Below are 23,913 nucleotides of genomic sequence, written 5' to 3' on the forward strand. Positions count from 1 at the left end.
GAGTACATCTCTGTTGGTGCTTCTATCTCTTTCAGTGGCATTTATATCATTAGTCTTGGTATCATTCTGGGTTCTCTAACTGATATGGGACTTGGGGGCATGCTTTGTATGGTTCTGTACTTTCTTGGTTTAACATTTCCAGAAGGTGGTGCTGGGTCACTGGATTAAGCCTCTTAGTCATTACCCTATGAAGCTCCACAGGGATCAATACTGTGTGATTTTCGAACTCTACGTGGCTGGAAGATATCATCCAGAGGTTTGGGACTGGGTGTCATCAGTATACTGATGATAATCCAGCTCTATCTTTCCTTTACAACTGAGGCCAAAGATGCGTCTGGATGTAATAAGGGACTGAATGTGGGTAAATAGACTCAGGTTTATCCCAGACAAGATAAAAGCACTGCTGATCTGTAGGGGGGTGGGGTGGATCAAACTAGGATTGAGATTGCAGCCTGTTCTGGATATGATTGCAAGTGGGATTCATGGCTTGAATACAGTGCTGTCTTAACTTCAGCTGGCATGCCAGCTGCTCTATTTTGGAGGGAAGTCTTATACACACACACACATATATACACACACACAACAGATCACAATGCAGGTACCTCCTATTATACTACTATACTGCTATAATGCATTCTACATGGGGCTGTCCTTGAAAAATAATTAGAAAGTTGGAATTAGTGTAAAATGCAGCAGTAAGACTTGTGTCGGTTGTGTATTTTAGAGATCATATAGCATTGATCCTTGAAGACCTTCAGTGGCTTCTAATTTGCTTCCAAGCTCAATTGACTGGAGTTGACTTACAAAGCCCTAAATCAGTGGTTCTCAACTTGGGGTCCCCAGTGTTTCGGCCTATAACTCCCAGAAATCCCAGCCAGTTTACCAGCTGTTAGGATTTCTGGGAGTTGAAGGCCAAAAACATCTGGGCACCCCAGGTTGAGGACCACTGCCCTAAATGACTTGAGTCCATATGGTTCTGACAGAAATTTTATATTTTCAGAGGAGACACTCCAGCGGTGCCTTGAGTGTGGAACTCCCTACTCAAGGAGGTTAGACTGGGCCCATCTCTTTTAAACTTCAGCTGACAGCCAAAACAATATTGTTCCATATGGCACTCAGTATTTCAAAGTGCTGTTTTTACTATTTCAAAACTGGATTCTAGGATTGTTTTTAGACTGCTTTTATGGGGTTTAAAGACTATTTAATGTGTTTTTAAATATTTTATAATCTTATGGTTTTAATTAGTTTTTCATTTTTCATTTGTTCATTGCCTTGGGATCCCCTGTGGTCTTGGAGGTGATACAGAAATACTTTAAATAAATTTTGTCCTCAGCTACATGGTTGGTCACACTATGCAGAGGGACAGAACTGAGTCTGAAAGAACAAAGATCATAGCAGTCATAGTATTTTAATAAGTCAACTGGTGTCTTTTTATTGCTTGGATAGTGCAGAATTTGCATAGAGAAGAAGGCTGGCAAAAAGCACTCATTGAGACAGATACTTTACATTTGCTTATGAACAGTTGTTCATTATTAAACTGAAGGTTCTTCTTCAAAATACATATATTCTCACTTGTATCAGACATTTCTGTTGCTAGGTATTTTGGTCTCATCAATAAGTAAGGTAGCACTGCTTTTCTTCAACAATGAGCAATACTGTTTTCTCTGATACCATGTGTGCCATTTCTGCTTCCAAGGAAGTTATCATCCAAGGCAGCAGGTGGATGCAATAGATGAACAGAAAAGACAGAGGAAAATAACATATAATCCCTTGAAATTCTTTCAAGGCAGCTGCACAAACATTACTGACGTACTTGGGGCAGACGGCTAATAACATGAATATTTGTGACTTACTTTTTGCCAGCATTCTTTTCTATGCAAATTCATTTTCAGAGCGTAGAAAACTACACATTGGATTTTTTTTGTTCAGTGTGTTATCTGAGAATTTTCTATTACTGTAAAAATGTCAGAATGACCATTTCAGTACAATAGGACTAATACTTTTGTATTGAGCTGCACTTTTTCTACATGTTGTTCTTTATCATATTACGTCTAAATGGATATAGTTTTATAGTTTGACCATATTGCCAGTCTTGCCTATTCAATGCTTAAGTAAGGAGTTTACAATTTTTATTTTTATTTATGTTTTTAATTATCAAGTTTAGCTAATTTTTGAGGACATAAAAGGGCTTGCAAAAATCTTTTTCTGTATTAGAAATGTAAGTGGCCACAAAACTTTGGACTCAAACTAATGCTTGTGGAACAGAAAGCTATGCTAACATAGCCCCCTTCCACACAGCTGTATAAAATCCACATTGAACTGATTTAAATGGTAGTGTGCACTTAGATAATCCAGTTCAAGGCAGATATTCTGGGTTATATGGCTGTGTGGAAGGGCCCATACTTGCTGCTAGAGAGTGCAAAGAGAGCAGAGGTGTGAGGAAGTGGACATGGAGCAGAACACAAGCATTGGACAGGAAAGCAACTGGGCATTGCATAAGCCACTTGTGTATGGAAGTACTGGGTATTCTAAAATACTCTTCTGCTAAGGATTTAAGCTCCTGTGGGATCTCACCCACCGCTCATACAATTCTAATTCCACGGAAGAGAAACCTATAGTATTTATCTGCAGCAGCTTATCAGGTTAATTTTTATCCTGGTAATTGAATAAAGTCTTTATACAGCAGCCTTCTCAGTGAGAAATCTACCAAGAGATTGGTCCTCAATTGCCCTGCTCAGGTTGTCCAATCTTGGGACCATGGTTTCTCAGTAGTACAGTATCTCTGTCTCCCTTCTATCTTTCATTTTACCCAGAATTATTGGCTTTTTAATGAATCACACCATCTAATAATATGCCCAAAGTATGACAGGCTTTTTGCTTCTAATGAAAGTTCAGGCTTGGTTTGTTCTAAGATTCATTCATTTATTCAGCAGCTCTACTTAGTTTAAGTCTTCTTATTATTCCTTTGTAGTTAACGTTTTCTTTTGTTTGTGTTTTTGCCTGATTATTCTGCTACATATTTGTCACTAGACAGTTACCTTTAGATATTTCTGACCCCTTTTCCTTTTCATCTGTCATTGAATGAGGATTTTCTTTATTTTTGGCCATAGATAGTGGGTTTTTTTGTGTGTTTTCCCCCCATAATGCACCCTTTTCAGTCCATAGTTTTTCTGTTTCCTATTTGAGTTAGTAACATAAATTTTTGTTCTACAGGGTTTTAAAATTCTGCAGGGTTATTCTTTAGGTTAGTATAATTTACTATAATTGATTTAGTGTACTTCTTCAGCTTTATTTTTATTTATTTGCAACTACAAGGACTAAGAATTAGCTGGTGAGAAGGAACATCCTGTCTGCTATACCTAGAAATATCCCAGCCCAGAGTCATACATGCTTTTTGACAAATTAATATACATATTGGGAGATAATCACATTTGCTTTCTCAATTAAAAAGAATTAATCTGTTTTAGAGGTGTGTTCATGGCACATTGCAAACCCTCTGCAACTAGGACATTTTTTATGTGGAGCAAAGATTGGAAATGTGTAGCACCATTGTCCAGACATGCTTAGCGTATATAGAAATGCTCTTTAAATGTACACTCAGTTAAATGTGCACTCGGTGCCAACTGAGTTGCCTAAAATAAGCTCTTTAAGTTACTTAATATATTTCCTTCATAGCATTATTTTAATATATTACAGCATGCTGATTTCTTGCTGCATTTGAACAAACGATTGACATTGATGAAGAACATCAAAATCATAGTGGCAGACATTAAATGTGACTTTGGTCAGAAGGTGAGGTAGTTGCTGAGGAAATAGCTTAAATGAAATCTAATCATACAGTGTACATCTAAATAGACATGCTGCATTGAGATTGCTGAAAGTGAGACATAACCTGAGGATGAGTAAAACCAAAGGTATTAGATACTGGCAATATGTCTCTATTGGTGATTTATGTTACTTGGTTTAAAATGTCTCTTCTGCCCACAGGCATGGAACCCGTTGTGCTGGAGAAGTGGCAGCTACAGCAAACAATACACACTGTATAGTTGGAATTGCATTTAATGCCAGAATTGGAGGTAAGAATGTCAATCTCATATGAGCAAAATAATAGTTGATCAGTTTCATATTTCAGTGCCATTCTAGTCTATAGGCTTTGCTATCTGATAAGTGTATATGAAGAAGAAATTCTAAATACATTTTCTCAGGAATAGGTTGGATTGAACATTCTCTTATTGAGTGTATATCTAACGAGATGCTCCTGCTCAAATTTCTGTATTGTGGAATATGTCTACAAAACTCACTGTAACTCTTAACAGGAAAATGTTATAACATGATGACATATTATAACATACAATTTTCTGCCAAAATCAATTGTTTGAATAAGTAGAGAGATAAATAGATTAATTTTAAAACTATCAGCATACTTTTATGTGACACCTCCCCCCCCCCCCCACAAACACACGTGCATACATATATAGTTTTAACATAATTCCAACTGAAAATATACTTTATTATGTCTGTGTAATCTGTGATAAAAGCCTTAATCATGAAGTTAATACAATGTATATGTAAATTTGTAAGTCTGGGGAAACAAAAGTCAGAAAAAATGTAGTTCGCATAAAATAAACAACCACAAACATGGACATTTATACTATTAATGCCTGTTACTTTATATTTAGAAGTTGCTGACTTCATGAATCAGCACACTCAAATTTACCACAGAGTGTGGATATAGGTGTGTGACATGTGTCTGTGGCAATGGTCCAAAATGATTGATCTTTTTTTCCAAAATAAGTACACAAGCACCATGTTCACTGAACTGAAATTACATTTCTGGGTGGCAGCAGCACATGAGGGAAGATGCTGAGACTTAGATGGTTATGATCACACCTTCTTTTCAGAGGATTTAAAACCTATGCTTAGGCTTCTGTTCACAAAACTGAGTTTTCTCTCCAGTGTAGGAAAGACCTATTACATTCCTAGTCCGGTTCATTGACAGTTACTTGTGAAAATGGGGAAATACAATATATTTCATTGCACACTTTGCAGCTCGGGCAATTACAAAAGTTGCCATAGTGGGAGAAGCAAGCTTAGGTTTGCTGCCTTTAGTGGCAGCATTGTATCCCAGACTCACTTAAGGTTACAGAGGAACAAAAATACATTCCTTGTTAAATGTTTGACTAGACTGTGTATATTTTTTTCCATCATAACTCTGAGAAATTGCTTTGCACACTAGAATCAAGCAAGTAACAAAACATCTAAATCCCACTGCAACTTCCAAAACAATAATGGAACAACAATAAAGGTATTTCTGTTGCTATGAAAAGATTCCTATGTTCTCACTGTAAAACTAATTGAAAATGGCAAACAAAGTATAATAAAACCACCTCACTGGGCCATATCAATAATTCACCTCACCTAGCAACTCATTTTTGTTAATATCCGCTAGAACATAATGATGCAATAGATCGATTCATACATTCTCTGTTAATTACAACTTCCTAATGTTTCAAAATGCGTAATAGCTTAGGGCATTCCAAATATTTGAGAAATTGTTGTAAAACATGCTTTTTACATGCTGTGGAAACCCTTACAAGAAGAATCCTGGGCCCCTTCCACACGGTTGTGTAAAATCCACATTGAACTGGATTGTATGGCAGTGTGGACTCAGATAACCCAGTTCAAAGCAGATATTGTGGGTTAGATTATATGACTTTGTGTAAGGTCCCCTAGACTGACAAAAAATTCAGTTTGAGAATCATTTTGGGCAAAATTCATACATTGTTGCTTTGCACAGAAAATAGCAGTTTCCTGCAGAAAATATTGTTTTCTATGCAGAAAAGAAATCTCTGTGTTTTTTGCACAGACTATGTTCCAAATTGTGATTTGGTTTCAAAAACCGAAGGAAAAAACACTTTTCTTACACAAAAAATTCTGAATTAAGCAACCTAGTGGAAAAATTACATATCTTTGGCAACCACTGTAAATTGGCATTTCAGAGGCACAAAACTGCGTTGTATGGGAGGAAGACAGCACTGTGTATTGATCTCTGGGCCCAGAACACCAACAAAACTATTGTTTACAGCTAAATCCTTTAACACTATTGCATCTGCTCAGACCCACAAGAAAGAGGCACAGTATGCTTGGATTTCCAATAGACCTTTCTCAAACAACAATACCTACCTAAAGAAGCAAAGAAACATATCAACAAGTTAGTTAGTATTAATACCCAGAAACCATCTGTTACAAGATATATCAAAGACACAAAATGACAAAAGATTCCTAGTTGTCACCTACATTTCCCAGCTGAGACCAGTCAAATGCATAATTAATCCTGGAGAATAACACAGTCTCCTGACAAACTCTTGGAAGAAGGCTGTTACTGGCCTACGGACAACCTGCAAATCATAAATAATGACTCACTTATTGCAAAGATACATAACATAGATGGCAATACAGGAACAAGACCCTTCGACAACCCAAGATGCCAACTTTGTCCCCACATCTACTCTTGGATCAATATTACAGGAATCAATAACATCACTCACACCATTAAAAGTGCATTGACTTGCTCTTCCTCCAATGTGCTACATACCATCCTATGCTACCAATGTTCCTCTTCAGTCTACATTTGACAAATGGAACAGTTTCAACATGAGAGGATTAATAAGACAACAATCTGCCATTAGAAGTGGCCATACAAAAAAAAAGATTTAGAACATCCCAAACTTCCTAGAAATACAGCAAGGGATTTACAAGCCAAAGTCCTAGTACAAGAAAATTAGGAAGGAAGATTAGGAAGAGAAACAAGTGGATTGACTTATATTCACACATTCCAATTAATTAGCAGGGGTATGAAGAAAGATATAGCTTTATGGCACACTATGCATATTAATACAAAAGTTCTTTCTCTACTACACATAGAACAAAAGGAATCCTTTATGAAAGCATTGAACCCAGGGAATTGACTTTTAGTGTCACACTTTTACCTTCATTCAAATGAATACGATAAAGATCTGAAAGGCATATATTGCCTTACACAGCCTTTTAAAAATTGGGTTAAGGGACATAATTTGCATTTTCTGGATCCTTTTACATTTCTACTCCACTCACACAACTGTGTAAATATGCTTTATACCTAAAATCTTAATATCACAATCTGAAGAACTGGATTTATATCCAAGAAAGTTCATGCTTAAATAAAAACCAGCTAGTCTTAAAGGTTGTGATCAAATTCTACCTGATCTTAGAAACTAAGCCAGGTCAGCCCTGGTTATTACTTGGATGGGAAACAGGCTAAGGAAGTTATAAAACAGTAGGCTATATCTAAGAAGCTCTATTTAAAATGCTTTATATGCTATATTTCAGAAGAAGTAGCGAAACTATCTCTGAGTATTACTTGCCTAAGAAAACCTAATGACATCCCTTAGTAAATAGGTGACTTGAAGACATAGAGACACATAGAGTCTTAAAAGTTCTGTCCTATGGCTATTTTTCTTCCCTTTTTGTTTTATACTGGGATTAGTTAAATTATTCAGTGAGGGTGCTTCCAGACAGTGCCAAAATCCACAACTGGCAACTGAGGCAAAAAAATCCCTGGACCTGACAGCAGGTCCACGCAGTCCTGGTAAATAGTCCTTCACAGTCCTTACAGCCCTCCCTTGAAGTGGATTAAGATGGAGAGCAGACAGCGGACATCTGGTGAAAAAAATCATTCTGTTGTGCACTGGACCTCATACGTGTACATGTGAATATCTTCATGTAAACACAAGCATATTTGCATGTGTACATCTAAGATCCAGCATATAACTGAATGATTTTTGTTTAAAAAAATCTTCAGTTGGATCACTCTCTTCCCCCAATTGTTCCTTCAATCTCTCTTTATTATAAAGTTGAAAAGAAAGAGTTTCAGAGAATCTTAATTGCTCTCCCATTCTGCTTCCTGTGAGTCTCCTGTGTGGTCATGGCTCCATGTTTTGACAGCCCTATCAGCTCATCACCTGTTTGAGCTTTTAAAAGGCTCATGTGCACTCGAGCAGTTCACACAGGGGGGAGGGAAGGGAAGCACATGTTTTGCATGATGGCAGGGATACACAGTCATGCAAAGGTGCACATTGTGCACCACTTTAAGGTGCACTACTTTAAATATAGTTTTAAATATATCAAAATAAGCACATGTTGTCCATTGGCATAAATAAGAGTGTGGATGGCAATAAATCACAAAGATGGAAGAAAAACTCATTATAATGAGAGGACAATGTAATGTGTTGTATAAAATAATTAATTTTAGTTGAATGGACAAAACAAGAGTCAATATTTTGTGAAGACCATTTTAATCTTCTGTTCATCTCACTTAGTTGGCTAGTCCATCACACCAGGGGGCCTTGCTCCTGGGTCCCCGGGCTAGAGCCCTGTCATCACTCTTCTTGTAGGGGTTGTGCCCTACAGTATTTAGTATTTGTTAGCATTCTCCCATCCAAGCACTGGCAAGGGCTGGGCCCAGCTTAGCTTCCAAGATCAGACAGGATTTGCTGTCTTTGCTTCCTGCAAATGATAAATGGTTTCAGTAGGTTATTTTGGAGAATATTAAGGAGATCTGGATATAGATATTTGTATCAAGTTATTTTGTAGGACATTAATGAAGTGTAGTTACAGTGAAGCAGATGAATTAGTCCTGCACAACCTGTGGCCCTCCATTGGATGCTGTTGTTGTAGTCTGGCAAGCATCAGAGGATTTTTCTGAATGTTCAGAAGATGAGGGGGATGATGGGTTTCAAAGTAGGAATCTGTGAGTGATCGAAGGGAATTGCAGGCAGACGAGGATGATGTTTTGGATGTTTTCAGCTCATTCCCAGGCAATTGGGGGAAATGAAAGTATCAGTTCTCTTGAGAAAAGGAAGATGGGGAGTTTTCAAGGGAGAATAGATTAGACCTGAGAAAGCAGGGTGTAAAAAGCCCGCAATCAAGATTTTCTCAGAAAATTCAAGATAAGACCCAGGAATCCAGATGTGTCGGGCATGATGTCATGAGTGGCTTGGAGGGCTTAAATTAAGTGGTTTTCTTTCAGACCTTTCAGAGGAGACAATTTTGCTAACCAAGATTGGTCTCCTGTTTATGAATCTCAGTTCTTGGTTTATATATTGTCAAGATTTCTGTTTTATGATCTTGGTTATACCTTTGGATTAATTCTGTGATTTTGGATTTCTTGACATTTTTGGATTGCTGCTATTGATCTCTAGCTCCTTTTGAGAATTGCATTTTATATATGTACTAACTCTGCTGGATTTGCTCCTTTCCCCTTTTTATATTCTTTCTTTAATAAACATTTTCTTATTGGATCACTGGACTCTGGTGTGGTGCTGGGTGAAAGGGTATTCAGTGCTAGGATGCAACAGCTGTAGTAAACTGCAGTGACAGGGACTCCCTGTCACAATTATGTATGTGTATATGTGTGTGTGTATTTGTATGGGTATGTACATATAAACAATTACGTATGTTCATCATATGTACTCTGTGGTTCCATTTTAACTATAATGGCAATAACCTATGGAATGCTAGGATCCAGAGTTTACAGATTGGTATTTAGAATGTTTATTCTGAGAGACTTAGCGCTTCTCTCTGACCAAACTACAAACCTCAGGATTTCATAGGTAGTTGGCGTGGCAGTAAAAGTAAAAACATAGTGCTACAATTGTGAAAGGACCCCTGGAATTGTGAAATATATATATTGGAAAGAAATATATATATTGGAAAGAAATCCACGACATTTGTCAGAAAGTAATAAAGAAAAGGGTCCTTTTCAAACCAGACTACTTTCTTCTAGGATTTACAAATACTCAATGGAACATCAAAGAGGATAAATTGTTTGTTTACATGACCATGGCTGCGAGACTAAACTATGCAAAACTATGGAAATTAAAAACAACACCCCAAATAGAGGACTGGATAAAGAAAATCTTTGACACAATGAATATGGATAAACTAACATATCTATTATCAAAGATACAAAGTAAACCAATGAAGATGACAGACTGGACTCCATTGAAGATATGGCTAAAAGAAAATAAAGTGAAATTACTAATTTAAGAAGTGGAACCAGGTGAATGTATGTATATATACAATGTCTGTGGCTGTATGGGGGCAAAAATATATATACACATAGGATATATACAGAAGATGGACCACCACCGGGGGAAAATCCGAAGAAAAACGCAAGTTTAGCAAACAAGAGATATAACCAGAGAATTCCGCTATGAAGAGAAATGGAAGAAGATACGCCTCCCCCTTTTTTCCTTTCCCTATCCTAGTTTGTTTATATATAGATAGAAAGAAAGATAGATAGATAGATATAGATAGTCCCCCCCCCCATACCGCCATCCCCACTTTCCCTGGTTTTACTGATGTAAAAAAAAAATCCACTAATAAAAAGTATTTTTAAAAAATTGTGAAAGGGCCCCTGGACTGTATTCCTTCCTACTAGGTTTGTGTGGAATTGCACAGAATTCTGTTCTGTTTTCGGATGCCCCCCTCCCCTGTTCTGTTTTTTGGAAAGATTCTTCCTGAAACAGAATTCAGGGTTCCAAAGTATGAATCTGAATGACCGCTCTCCTAATCTCCCGGAATCTTCTCGAAAACAGAAGGAGGGGCACACAAAATTCAAATGAAAACAGAACAAAAAAAAGTATGGATTTCCACACCCCTATTTCCTGCTTCAAAGGAGAACTGGAAGAATTATGCACACAAGTGGAAAATTTGTTCATATCTTGAATTTTTGTGCAAAGATTTGGCTACATAAGACTGTAGGAAAGTAGTAGTTAATGGTTCACAAGCTGCACTGGCTCTCTGTACTGCTAGTTTGTCAGACTGCACTCTGGAGAAGATTTCATATAGCAGTGCTTGGAAAGCTCTTTTCTTGAGACTTTGGAATATCACTGCCAGATCAGGCAGCACAGACCAATCAACTACCAAACAGCAGTTTTTTACATTTAGCTTCCACAGCAGATCACTTTCTAGACATTCTTCTGGGAATATTCATTCTTACACTAAAATATAAAAAACCTGAAATGGTGGATAATCCCTTTTTTAGTTCATGGCGAGATCAGTATTTGGACAGTTATTATCTCCCAAAGCAAGAACAATGTTTTGTGTGAACTTCACAGGGTGTTCATGCAGTTTCAAATCAATTAGAATTGGAGGTAGGGGTTGATAGAGAAAGTAGAGTTTTACCAACAGAACAGCAAAGCAGTGTGTTAATTGGAAGTTTAAAAACTGGATAAACATTCAAGCTAATTTATACCGAAGAGAGGAACAAAGCTGTTGTGTTTTTCAATTAAAAGATGCTAATTTGGTTTATAAATAGAAGTGTATTTATTAAAAGAAAAGAAAAAATAGTGTGGGTTGCCAAGACATTTTTCTGTCTATTCTGCCGAGACTTTAAATATCTACAATAATATAAACTATTTTATGAAGAGGACAGTCAATTATCATAGATCCAAATATGGAATGTTAGTATTATTATTTGAATCAAGGTAAATATTAGAAATAGAGCTGCAGACTTACGTTTATATTTTGTCCAGTCATCTTACCACTATGATTTTCAATTTCATTCTCATTGGGTCTCTTGATGCTCTCCCGACTAGGAACCTTAATGTAATTCCCTGAATTTTATGTTGGCAGGTTGGTGCCAAAATGACCAGACACTCACCAATTTAATTCTACTACAATATCTCTGTAGTAGATATTGTAGTTCTGTAGGGAGGAATTAAGAGTAGCTGTTAGCTGGCACTGTCAGTTCCTGCACAGAAAAGGCAACTATAGTTTCAGGGTGGATTTTCCTTCCAATTTGTTTTGAAGATCAATTACAGTTGCTGCTTTGGCCTACAAAGTCCTACATTATTTGGATCCAAGATATCTGTAAGATGACTTTCCCCTATATCAGAGGGTCTTAAACTTTTTTAGCCACTGATCCTTTTATGAAGCAAACGTTTCTTGTGGAGCCCCAATAATCTTTATATATTATATTATATATAACTTGTATATATCAGGCATGGGCAAATTGTTTGACCAACATAAACCTAACAGTATTTCAGTGGAAGACCCCGGGGGTCATCCAGTCCAACCCCCTTCTGCCATGCAAGAAAAGCACAATCAATAAGGGGGCTGAGAGAAAAGGCTTTTGGGGGAGAGGCAGGCAGGTTAAAAAGACTTTTGGAAGCAAGGGAGGTGTGGGAAGGGGAGAAGCAGAAAAGAAGAGGGAAATCTTGGAGGAGGAGGAGGGAACTGTGGAGCTCCTCAGTATGCTTCATGGGGCCCCAAGAGCTCCACAGAACACACTTTGAGAATAGCAGCTCTATATGAATCTGCTAGAAAATTAAGATCTTCAGAAGTTCTGCTGTATATCCCAATACTTTGGGCCCATCTGTATGGGCCAAATGAGTGAGGGCAGGGGTGAATGGACTTCATGGTGTCCATATTATGCCTGGATTGCATCTGTTATAATGCCTCCAAGGACATTTACTTGTTTTCATGTGTTTTTTTTTATTTGACCTGGTAATCCTCTCGTGCTGTTTTTGTGATAAGGAACATACTAATGTTAGTTTTCTTGGAGGGTCTTTTGTGAATGAAAAGGTCATTTTTTTAAAAAAGAAGGGAGTTCATTGGTGACCGTTCAAGATAGTAAGGGAAAGATAGTTGAATAAGTCAGCTGTGAGAGTCAGGGGAAGTAAATTTGTACTGAAGTAAAACTCTAACAAAGTCCAGTTTGAATATTATTGTTGTATGTTAGCAACAACCATTCTGTAAATTATGAAAATAAAACAGCTGGCTTCTTTAAGCTTGGAATATATAGTGTCATGTTTACCTTTAAAGGAACTAAATGTAAAATAAATGTGTATCATGGGCCTCCATGGGCCACCCTGGAGGCCCATGACCCAAATCCAGGAGGGGTTTAAGTAGGGAAGCAGGGGGCTAGGCGAGAGGGACAGGCATTCAAAGCTTGGAACTGCAGGGCTTGCCTGGATAGACCCGTCACAATGGGACTAGAGCATCCATAGGTTTTGGTACCCAATGGGGGTCCTAGAACCAAATATCAGGAATATCAAGGACTCACTGTTTGTCATTCTGTATATTGTTTGTCTTTTCCGGTAATAAGGCTATCTAGCTAATCAACAAAATTGTTTGGATATTTTTTTTTGTGGAGGGACAGCTGTATACATTGAACAAATCAAGCAAATTTGTAATTTTTATCATTGAACAAATAAATTAAATTTGTCATTTTTGTTTTTAAGGGGTACGGATGCTGGATGGCGATGTTACAGATATGGTAGAAGCAAAGTCACTTAGTCTCAACCCCCAACACATACACATCTACAGTGCTAGCTGGGGACCTGATGATGATGGGAAAACAGTGGATGGACCTGCTTCTTTAACACGCCAGGCCTTTGAGAATGGCGTCAGAACGGTACATGCATATAAACACGCATATAAAATAATGAAATTTGTAATTACATACAGTATACTGTTGATGTTGACCAATTTTATAAAAGATAGGGAGTGAGACATTTTATGCTACCAGGTTTTGTTTTGTTTGTTTTTTACTGTAGCAGTCTTGGGAGAATATTGATCTTGTTTCACAGATTTTCTGAATTAATTACAGTATGATCCCCGTATTCTTCATGGATGTGTTCCCAGATTTTATGTGAATATGCAAAACTGTGAATAATAGCAAACTCTAAAGAAATGATATACTTCCAACCCTAGAATATAATGGTGTCATATTGGAAAATGCCTAGAGATTACATTTTTGTCAAATGTAGATTTAAAACATGTAGGTACCAATCCCGTGCTTCTGGGGATCGTGTAGTATAGCAAAATCTAGAGATCTTTTTTTCTGAATGAAGTACAGTTGGACTTTGACTCTGTTATCAATTCATTGTCTTCTAAACATAATGAGGCATCTTGGCATTGTGAGTTTTCAGATAATTGGTAGCCCATTGATAATAAATTCAACAAACATGCAATTTTATCCTCAAGCAGTGAGCTGTTCATAGTAGTGCCATCTGAAGATGTTCGTGCCAGTATGTGAATATCCAGGAGGTATGGGGAGTGTTGTGCCTAATGCTGGGAGTAAGATCAGTAGCTCAATTCGCTCTATAGCCATCATACTGTATAATGAACCTTTTTTGTGTGCAGTGCTTGTATGTAGCAGGCTTATTTGGGAGACAGTAGTTCAATGTTCTGGTAATGGAAGTAAAGAGAAATGTAAGGTAGAAGCTTTTTAAAGCAACAATGTTCTCCATATGACCAGACCAAAATGTTTAGCCAGAGTTATAATGATGTGAAATGGTAGATTTCTGTATGTCATTTACACTGTAAAGAAATATACAATGCATGCTTCCTTTTGTCACAGTGATCTGAAAAAATGCACAGCCTCCATTCTGAAGAATATAAAGAAAGTAATATAGCACTGAAAAATAGTTTTTGCAGTGACACTGTACCTTTCAACAGGTACACTTCTTTATACTCTTTACAGCAGAACACCAATGGGAAATCTTGTAGAATTTCTGCTCATTATTTAGGCTTTCTAAAGCAAAGAAATTTGTTCAGTGGAAGTCATATACCATCTATAACTCAGAACTGTGTATTTTAGCAAATCCTGACACTTACTGCATTTTTATTATCTATTCTGAAATCATCAGTAGTCTCCGATACAGATAGTCCCCTAAGGGTTTGAACTGAAAGACTCTAACAGACCTCTTTAACAGTTCCTGTTCATTTTTTGGCCAAATATGCACTCCTCTCTCTGTTGTTTCTTTTAGTTCTAACATTCCGATTCAACTTTGTTTTTATTGTATTTTTGGAAAGCATATAATCTAAATAAGACTCAGAGTTTCTTCAAATTCTGCCAATTGGATTGTAGTACTTGGGTTTTAAAAACAGGCAGGAGAACTGGGTTCCAAAAAACTTACTCTTTATGTTAGTGCTTTGTAAACAATCATTAGACTTTTATATAAAAAAGTGTACCAAGAAGGACAATAAAAAGAGGATATAGTTGTTCACGCAGCACATTTTAAAGTATGAAAATCTATTTCTCATATAGTAGTGACGGTTCTCTCATTTTAATATATTCATTAATTTAATATCTTTAGAAGGGGGTTACAGATAGCTGTAGAGGGGAAGACTATAGATAGTACTATATGTAGCAGCTTTTATAGTATGTCTCAGTTACTGGTAACACAAATAGGAGAGTGTTGTGCACATATCTGATATGCGGTCTTCTCATGAACACTCAGTTGGCCACTGTGGGAACCGAATGCTGGACTAGGCCTTTGTTCTGATCCAGCAGGATTCTTTTCATGTTCCCTGCCAAATCTTTCACTAGAAAGAATGTATAAAGGATTTACCATGTCCTTCTGTTTTGCCACTTTGCCAAACGGTGCATTCTTTCAAAATAGACAATGGTCCTCACTGTGTTTGTAACTATTCCCTTTTGGAAAAAAAATACTTGGGAAAATTGATTTTTCCTGATTTCAGCAAATGCTGTAATGATGGGAATGCAGTAGAGGGGGAAACAATGCAAAAGTGAAAAATTCATTGTGCAAAGTTTGTGGTTGATAAGAAAGGATCAAAATCAATTTCAGAGGAAAGGGACTTTCTTACCACACTTCCTATAGCCAGCAGAATCATGGTGGGAATGAGTTATGGGAAACAGATTGCATCTTGTTGTCCAAATGATAACCTGTTCAGGCATTTTCATGCCAGTGATGTTTCACCATACACCCTCACTTTGGCAAGGACTGTACCAATTAATTGTCTGGCATTCCACTTTTTCAGCTGCTTTTAAATTTTCTCTTTCCTTTTCTCACTTTCTCTTTCTCTATAGTGGGTAAGTGGAGAAAAAGGGCACAAATCTTGTGGGCACAGGGGCACAAGTAAGCTCAGACAAAAATAAAATGCTATAGCCTTTCCTATTCACTCTCCAATTCCAGTAGTCCTGAAAGGCAAATTATAAAGAATCGTTAGTGGTAATAAGGAAAGAATAATCTGGATTTCTGTTTCATCTCACTTCAAATTTTCCAGTTAACAGACTTTTTTAAATTTAAGTAACTAAGATAAAATGAACACAGTTGATTCCCAGCAGTATAGAGCATAAAGGCTTCTACTAATCCAGTTGATGATGGTCTTAAAATTTTATAGATATTTTAAATGTCATTAATAAAGAGTGTGGTTACAATCTCTGACTAGACCTTGTTTCCATGACAAACTGCGACTCAGAATCCCTCAGCTAAGTCTCATTCCCCAGCAGCATGATGTAAACATTGATGGATTTTAAAAGCCAAACTTCTTTGAATATAATTTTGCATTGTTGCTTCCATGGATATACTACTGTACTTCCTGCTTCAAACACTGTGTAGTAGAATTTTACAGCTTTTGTTATTTGCACTCTTAATCAAGATTGAGTAAATTGAAATGGGGACCCAGGCAGAAGATTCTGGGGACCATTCCTTGTTTTGGGAAAGCACTCTTATCTCCTATTTTCATTTTCCTTGCCCTGAGGTAGTCATAAAGAAAAGTGTGAAATAAACTGTAATTAGCTGATTGTATTTGCAAAGGTTGAAACATAAATTATTGCTACCTTATTAATAGAAAAAAGTACTGCTGAGGATTGTAAATCCATATGAAAAATGGCATAGGGCATCAGTAGAGGCAACAGATAGAGGTGGAGGGGGTAAAGAAAGGCACTGAGAAACTGGATGCCCAGGCAGTGGGGAAGGCAGCAAACAATAAGGCAGACAGAGAAAGGAAAGAAGAAACTGAGATCTCCTTCCTTTCCTAACGTGCTTGCCATTTTTTTTTACTTTCTTGTGCCCAGAGAAGCACCCATGTGAAACAAACACATATGTGTTGTATAAGTCTGTTTATACTATTTTTCATTTGCTATGTTGCTTTTGAAAGTTGGGGAAGTTCAAAAATCATTTACAGTTCAGTGTTTCTGCTATTAATACGTAAGAGTAGAACAGTATTAAGACATGCTTCCTGTAGATCATTGCTATGAAAAATCATGTAAGATAGGACGTTGAAAAAGATTTTCGGAATATGTTTGATCCAGCTGTCCACACTTCCAAAATTGGGAGATCACTCAGAGACTTCTGTGGTCTGTAGATGTGGACTAATGGTGCTGTAAATCCATCCATGCATGTGTGAATCCCTGAAGCAGCTGAACTGTGAGTCCACTTTATTTTGGCTGTGTAGACATGTCCTAAGGACAGATCTACACTAACAAATACTTTGGGGTCAATCTGGCATGTTGTAGGCTAGATCAGCCCCTGGTATGGGCCACAAAAGGAATTCTCAAACCACTGTGAAGGCCAAAGGATGCCTCCACCTCTCCATGATGCCAAGCTGTCATCCGTTCTGTCTCCCCACCCCTCACTTCATGGTGGTTTCCAGTCACAACATGAGTTTTACATGAAGGCAATCACTTGCAGTTACACAGGCTGTGAAGACGAAGGAAGGAGTGAGGAGGCATCCCCTCCTCTCCCCTGTCCATTCCTGGTGAGAAGATGACTACCATCCCAGAAAACATAGGCTGACAGTGGGGACAGTTGCAACCAGTTCCATTTTGGAATTAGCCCATCCCTTTAACAAAGGCCTACTTTTGGGGGACTTTGGCTAATGCAGGACATGGTAACATTAATATTACCTTGGATCACATTTTACATTGTGAAATGTGAAATGAAAAATGCTGATTATATTGCAGACTCTCGGGGGTATTTATTTCACAGAGTGTTGATGTTTTTGTATGTATGCCTGTTTTGTATTTTTGTATGTATGCTTGTTCGGGCAATCGCTGGCCCTTTTATGTTATAAAAACTTAATAAAAACTATTTTTTTTAAAAAAAAAAATATTACCTTGGATCAGCTCCACATCACATTGGCTGCCATGAAACTGCGCTACATCAATCTAAGTGTAAATGTGGCCGATGTTTCAGACTTAGTCTAATCACATAAAATTAAATTTCACAATTGTTCTTAATTTTGGGGTTCCAGATATGTTTTCCAGTACAATTGTGTTTTTGGAATCCCGTAAAGAGAAAGGTAGCTCGTGTTGAATTGATTGGTAGCAGGTAAGGGTAAAATCTGTATCCTGCCACCATTAGTTAACTCCTAACTAGCCTCCCAAAAAAAAAACTTCCTTTTACAAAAAAGGGGCTTTTTTCCTGTCTCTATGCACAGTTTGTAAATACAGATGTTAAACTTACCTCTGCCAAATCCATTTTCCAGTTTGGAACTGAGTGCACTTAAACATATTGAAATAAGTTAGTTTAAGCATGAATGTTGGTAGTCTATTGTCTCTTTTGAAGTGGAAAAGCATTCCAGTATGGAGAACACTGTTGCTTCCAAGTGTCATACAAAACTGTTGTACAGTAAAAGCACCTAATAACTAGGCCTGTATACCTGGTTCAGCCAAAGTCCAGATTCCAGAGTAAAGTATACTGCTTTGGTCCAACTGGGATTCAGTTCAGATTGTCTTAGATTGAGTAGCTTTAATTCTAGATTTGATTGCACCACCTCAATGTAATCTAGAGGTTTACATCTAGATCACCCTATTTCTAACAATAATAAATTATCCATATTACTAAAACAGAGCATTTCTTTATATCTATAAAATCTATATTACTCTAGGAAATTGGGAAACCCCCAGGTTTCCCATGAAGCAAAAAACCAAAAGTACCTCAAACACCTGAAATGCAACTCAGAAAATGTATGATCCAGATTGCTCACAGAGCTATAAAACTCACTGAATAACCTGAGTCATTCATTGTATCAGCTTCGTAAGTGTTGAGGTAAGGATAAAGTAGATAGAATTGATTTTCTCTCACAAAGCAGATCTGTTCCAGTAAACTGAATTTTGAAGCTTTTTACTCTGGGATTTTTGCACCGGAATTCGCATAGGAATCATTGAACTAAAGATAGCAGTAGCAGATAGGTAGATGAGACAATAAGAATAATGAGAAAGCAGGACAAGGATTTTCAACAGAATTGATTATGAGCTAAATTTCCAAAAAATCATACATTTGTTTTCTGCTCTCCTGTACTAAAAAAATGGAAAGGACCCTATAGTAAATACTAATAGTGTATAGATTTCATTTTTTATAGTAAGATTTTTAATGGCTTTTAATATAGATAGCAATGTAAAGGGCCCTTAATATTTACATTTGTCCTGTTCTAACATAAATGTAGTTGAATTAGTTTTTTAAATGATTGACAATTAACTGAATGAATGTACTTTTTTACTAGTTCCTGTCTCTGGGAGTTTCTTCCTGCCACATAGGAGCCAATTAAGACTTTAGATAGTGCATCTTCCATGGACTTTTGTTTCACTTAAATCCAATGGTTACTATTCATGGAGGCTTTTCCCTACCTCACACTGTGCACCAGCCCATTTTGGCCTCTGTTTATATAGATGAGGCATAGGAGGAAGAGTTCCTCACTGCTGAAAACAAAACAAATATTGAAAAGCTATCCATAAATGTAATAAATATCATGGGTTGGACATACGACTTTCATCTGCCCTGTCACCCTAAATTTGTACCAAAGTTATAGAAAATAGGTTTCATGGAAGATGAAGTTCCAGGTGGAAATACCTTTATTGATCCTCTTGGGTAAAACCAGTATATAATATATAGAAAGCATGCCTTATTTCTGGTTTTGCAGGTCCCCGTAGGTAGGCCAAACAACCCAAGGTCCATACAGGTAGGGTCACACACTGCAATAAGGATGATCCTATAAACTCATGTATAAGTCTAGAAAATCTAGTCAAAGAGCAAACCTCAAAAAACGAGTCTACAGGTCAATGGGAATACTTTTCTTAACCTTAACTTATATCAAAAAGAACCATAACCTTCTCTGAGTGGTGTAGTTAAAGATAAAGGCCATCCTGGGAGAACCTAAAATAAGCATCAACCCTTTTTTACTGCCTCTTCTGTGGTGCTACTTCTGGCCTTTTTGAATTCTTGGATAGGGAAATGGCGGTGTAAAAGAATCTTACATTTAAATCGGGGGGATCCTTATGACATTGACTCAAAAATGAAAATCTCTTTGCTGGTCACCACTGTAACAGAGCGCTGAAGATCTTATACTAATATGTCTCTATCATATCCCCTCACACACGGGTTCCCTCAGCTGCTATATAACTCTCAGCTGAACACCACGTTGAAAGATCAGAGTACAGAGTTTTACTCCCTTAGGTTCTTCGAGAACACTAACACAACCCTGTCGCAAAGCACTTCAATGTGTGTTGTGGAACGTGAGTGTGTAATGGTAGGTTTGCTGCCACCACCCCAAAATTAAAGTTTGAGGAATTGTCTTGTTGTTGTACTTGAGGTAAAATGTCCCTATACACCGGCTCTTCCTTTTGGCTCCCTTTCTGTGTCACTGAACTGTAGAGATGTGGAGGATTACTGGATCTAACCTTATACGATGAAACAAGGCTGAGGCAGATTAACAGTAAACTAGAAAACAGGTTTATTGAAGTATTTGAAGCAAACAACTGACTACTAAGAGGTACATTAGCGTAATTTGTTTCTGAAGCACAGACTTATTAAGCAAATGATTTCTTTAGAAGGAGTATCTTTTCCTTAACATGAGCTACTTTCCTCACTCAACCCTGTAATATGTAACAGGGAGATTCTTTGACCAGCCGCCCCTGGCTGCCTTCCAGAGTATCTAGGTTTCCCCTGGACTACTCTGACCTTTAGGGAAATAAACCCACTTTTATTCTGTCCTAATACAAGTAAACAAGCCTTTACTTTGACTGCCCTAGTCAATCTATACAGAAGCACTTGCTCCTAACTATTCCCTAACAGGCTAACTCCTAACTCACTAAGAAACTCTCTTCTCCCTGTCTGAAATCCTAATCTTTTCTCTGCTAGATGAAATCCTTCTCTCCCCCTTTCTGTCAGAACTCACAGTCTATTTACACCAACTCCTCCCCTTGGGGTCTGAACCAATCAGGAGTTAGCTGACTCCTCCCCTTGCCTCTCTGCCTATACCATCATGTCCGCCATCCTGAGCTGCCTTCCCAACATGGAGGCCAGCTCACTGACTTCCAGGCTGTGGCCTAGCAAAGGTATGAGTTCATGACAGGCGGAAAATCCCCTGACGCAGGCATTAGTACTTTCACCTCTTTTTGGAATGACACTCAACTTATGCACCAGTCATACCAAAATCCGTAATTTTGGCCCTAAAACCTTGTGCATGTAATTGACTTATAAATTATCATATGTGTTAACAGAAAACAAAAAGAATGGGTTTTTTCATGAATTATATTCTCAGTGACAAATATCTTAATTCCTTTTGTTGCTGCTGTGAAAAGGCCCTCAAAAATTGTATAGGCTACATAGATGTTCCTGAGTGATAAGATTGTAACGCTGCCTTCTGTGGAATGATAGAAAACATATTTCAAAATATTTGTTTAAAAAGGATTAAAAAACAAGTTTCTTGAGTGTTGAAAAATCCTGTCAAGACAAATACTGGACTGACAAAAATCTTTGTACTAATGTGTAAAGTTTGGACTGTGCATTTTTGAAACTACATACCTACTCTTATGATATCATCCAGTAATTTTGAGACTGCAGGAGAGGTTCAGAAAATATAATGGAGGGCATAAACATGAGTGGCAAATGGGCTACTCAAATAACTTGGAAAACAAAACAAAATTTAAGTGGATGGATAGAAACTATGCAAAAATAATGTAATGCCATAGTAGTTCTATAGTGAGTCATCTTTGGAGACACAATAGAAAGGTTTAGAAAAGACTGTAGTATCTTTTTTCCATTCCAAAAGGACCATTGTATGAGAAATAAGGAACTTGCCTGGAAGACAATTGATACAATGCCTTTAAAAGTATGCATAATTTAAATTGGGAGAAGAAAAATCCACATTCCTATGCACAGTGATGTCTGGAAAAGAATCCTAAATTGGTACAAGACTGAACCGAATATCTTCATTCTGAGCACACCTATCTTGAATATTTCCATAAAATATAGTGCAGATGATCACAAACTATAAGTTAGGATTTCCAAACAGCACTATCTATCTCTTATATTAACAGTTTTCAAATACTTGTGGAGGGGGTGGAGTTAAAGATCTTTCTAAATAATCCAAAACTCTTCAGCACCCCTGCCACCTCCTTTTGAAGATTGACAGTTGTTTTGTAATGGTAAAAGAGCCTTCTGTTCATATCAACACTTTTTGAACACACACTTCAGTGCCAAAGCTGGTGAAGCGAGAGAGATGAAAAGGGGCAGCGATGATGAGAGGGGAGGCACCAAGCAGGGTTCTCACAAGAGGCTCAACAGCACAACATCTGATCATTAATGTCCATCAAACAACTTGGCTCTCACCCAACTCACTGGAGAGAATGGCATAGTGGGAACAAGAAGAAAGCCAGTGTGCCGACCCAGGCAAAAAGCCAAAGTGTCTGATTTAGGTTTCAGAGCCTGTCCTCCCAGGCTCTATTACATTAAGAATGATATGCCACACTGTAGCTGGGAAGTACTTTATGAGGATACAGATCTAGTTCTGCTACTATGCACCTGCCTGTCAGCATTAGTATTTCATTAGTGATGACCGTACACTTTACTAACATACTCTAGACACAAACATGATTTATTTCTAGTATCCTTGTTATATTCTATAAGAATTATCCTATGTAATCATGGAGGATAAACTCTAACTACAGATTCAAAGGGTGCTTCTGAAAGGTGGGTTTTTTTCATACACATGCCCTGCCATATTCATGAAATTTCATTTAACTTTATCTTGTAAGATGTCTGAGTTTTCCTGCTGCTGCTTCCATTTTCCCCCGTAATATCCTTAGATTGCTGACATTAGTATTTCATCCACCTGGAGGCAACCAGAATGAAAGAATTTTGCACAAACAGAAGCCAAGTAAAATAATAAAAATGGTTTCCCCTGCGATATGTCCTGATCCCTTAAAGCAATAGTAGAATCTCGAGTATTTTCCATGTGGCATACGCTTTGCATTTGATACCCTTTATCTCTTCCATGGTTCCCATAGTGACATATATTTGGGCCCAGATTGACATCTTTTCCCATTAAAGCATGGTATAAACTCTGATGGATTCAAAGAGGCATACTGCCTTTAAACCTTATATAGCTGTAACAATACTGTATACTCTGTTGCAGGCATTATTTGTCAAAAGAACTGAAAGATTTTCCTCCTGATCTAATCTAAAGTTTCAGAACCTTATGAGTCAGTGGCCTTCAACTCTGCTGCTGCAGTGAATTCCTTGCATGAATTATTTTCTGCACATGTACATATACCAAGTATGAGCAAACTTCATCCCTCCAGGTGTTTTAGATTTCAGCTCCCCGAAATCCCAGCCATTTTATCGGCTGTTAGGAATTGTAAGAGCTGAAGTCCAAAATGCCTGGAGGGCTGAAGTTTGTTCATGTCTGACATACACCTATCCCTGTCTTGAAGTTTCTGCCATGATACCATATTCTATCCCTTTTGTGAGTTCATGAAGACACAAATATCTTTTGCTCACAGAGAACAATAATTGTAATTTTCACTTGTACAGTATAATTTCTGGTGAGCAAAACTGCTAGAGCACATGTTAAATTCAAGGCCCGTGGGCAAAATCCAACTCTCCACATCATTTTATATGGCCCTTGAGATGCTGGTATACAACTCCTGCATTGCTCATCATTAGAAATCATGATTAGAGCTGATGTGACACAGTAACATCTGGAAGGCTGTGTATTGCTCTGTTTGGTCAAGATCATCGATTTAGGATTTAGGTACAAGGCTTGTGGATATGATGACTTTAAAATGTCATTTAACCTCTCTCCAACCTCAGAGTCACAAATGCTTTTGGTCACAAT

At 37.5% G+C, this 23,913-nt stretch overlaps 1 protein-coding gene across 2 annotated transcripts in view; it reads left to right on the forward strand.

Moving 5' to 3' along the window:
• Nucleotides 1-23,913, forward strand: part of PCSK5 (proprotein convertase subtilisin/kexin type 5) — a 321,518-nt gene that overhangs the window by 124,080 nt on the left and 173,525 nt on the right. For both annotated transcript variants that reach the window (XM_060762183.2, XM_060762182.2), the window contains exons 6-7: nucleotides 3,988-4,076; nucleotides 13,287-13,459. In XM_060762183.2, the coding sequence (XP_060618166.2) occupies nucleotides 3,988-4,076; nucleotides 13,287-13,459 (262 nt within the window). The remainder of the gene's footprint in view (nucleotides 1-3,987; nucleotides 4,077-13,286; nucleotides 13,460-23,913) is intronic.

The sequence above is a fragment of the Anolis sagrei genome, chromosome 2 (assembly GCF_037176765.1).
Source record: "Anolis sagrei isolate rAnoSag1 chromosome 2, rAnoSag1.mat, whole genome shotgun sequence".
NCBI lineage: Eukaryota > Metazoa > Chordata > Lepidosauria > Squamata > Dactyloidae > Anolis > Anolis sagrei.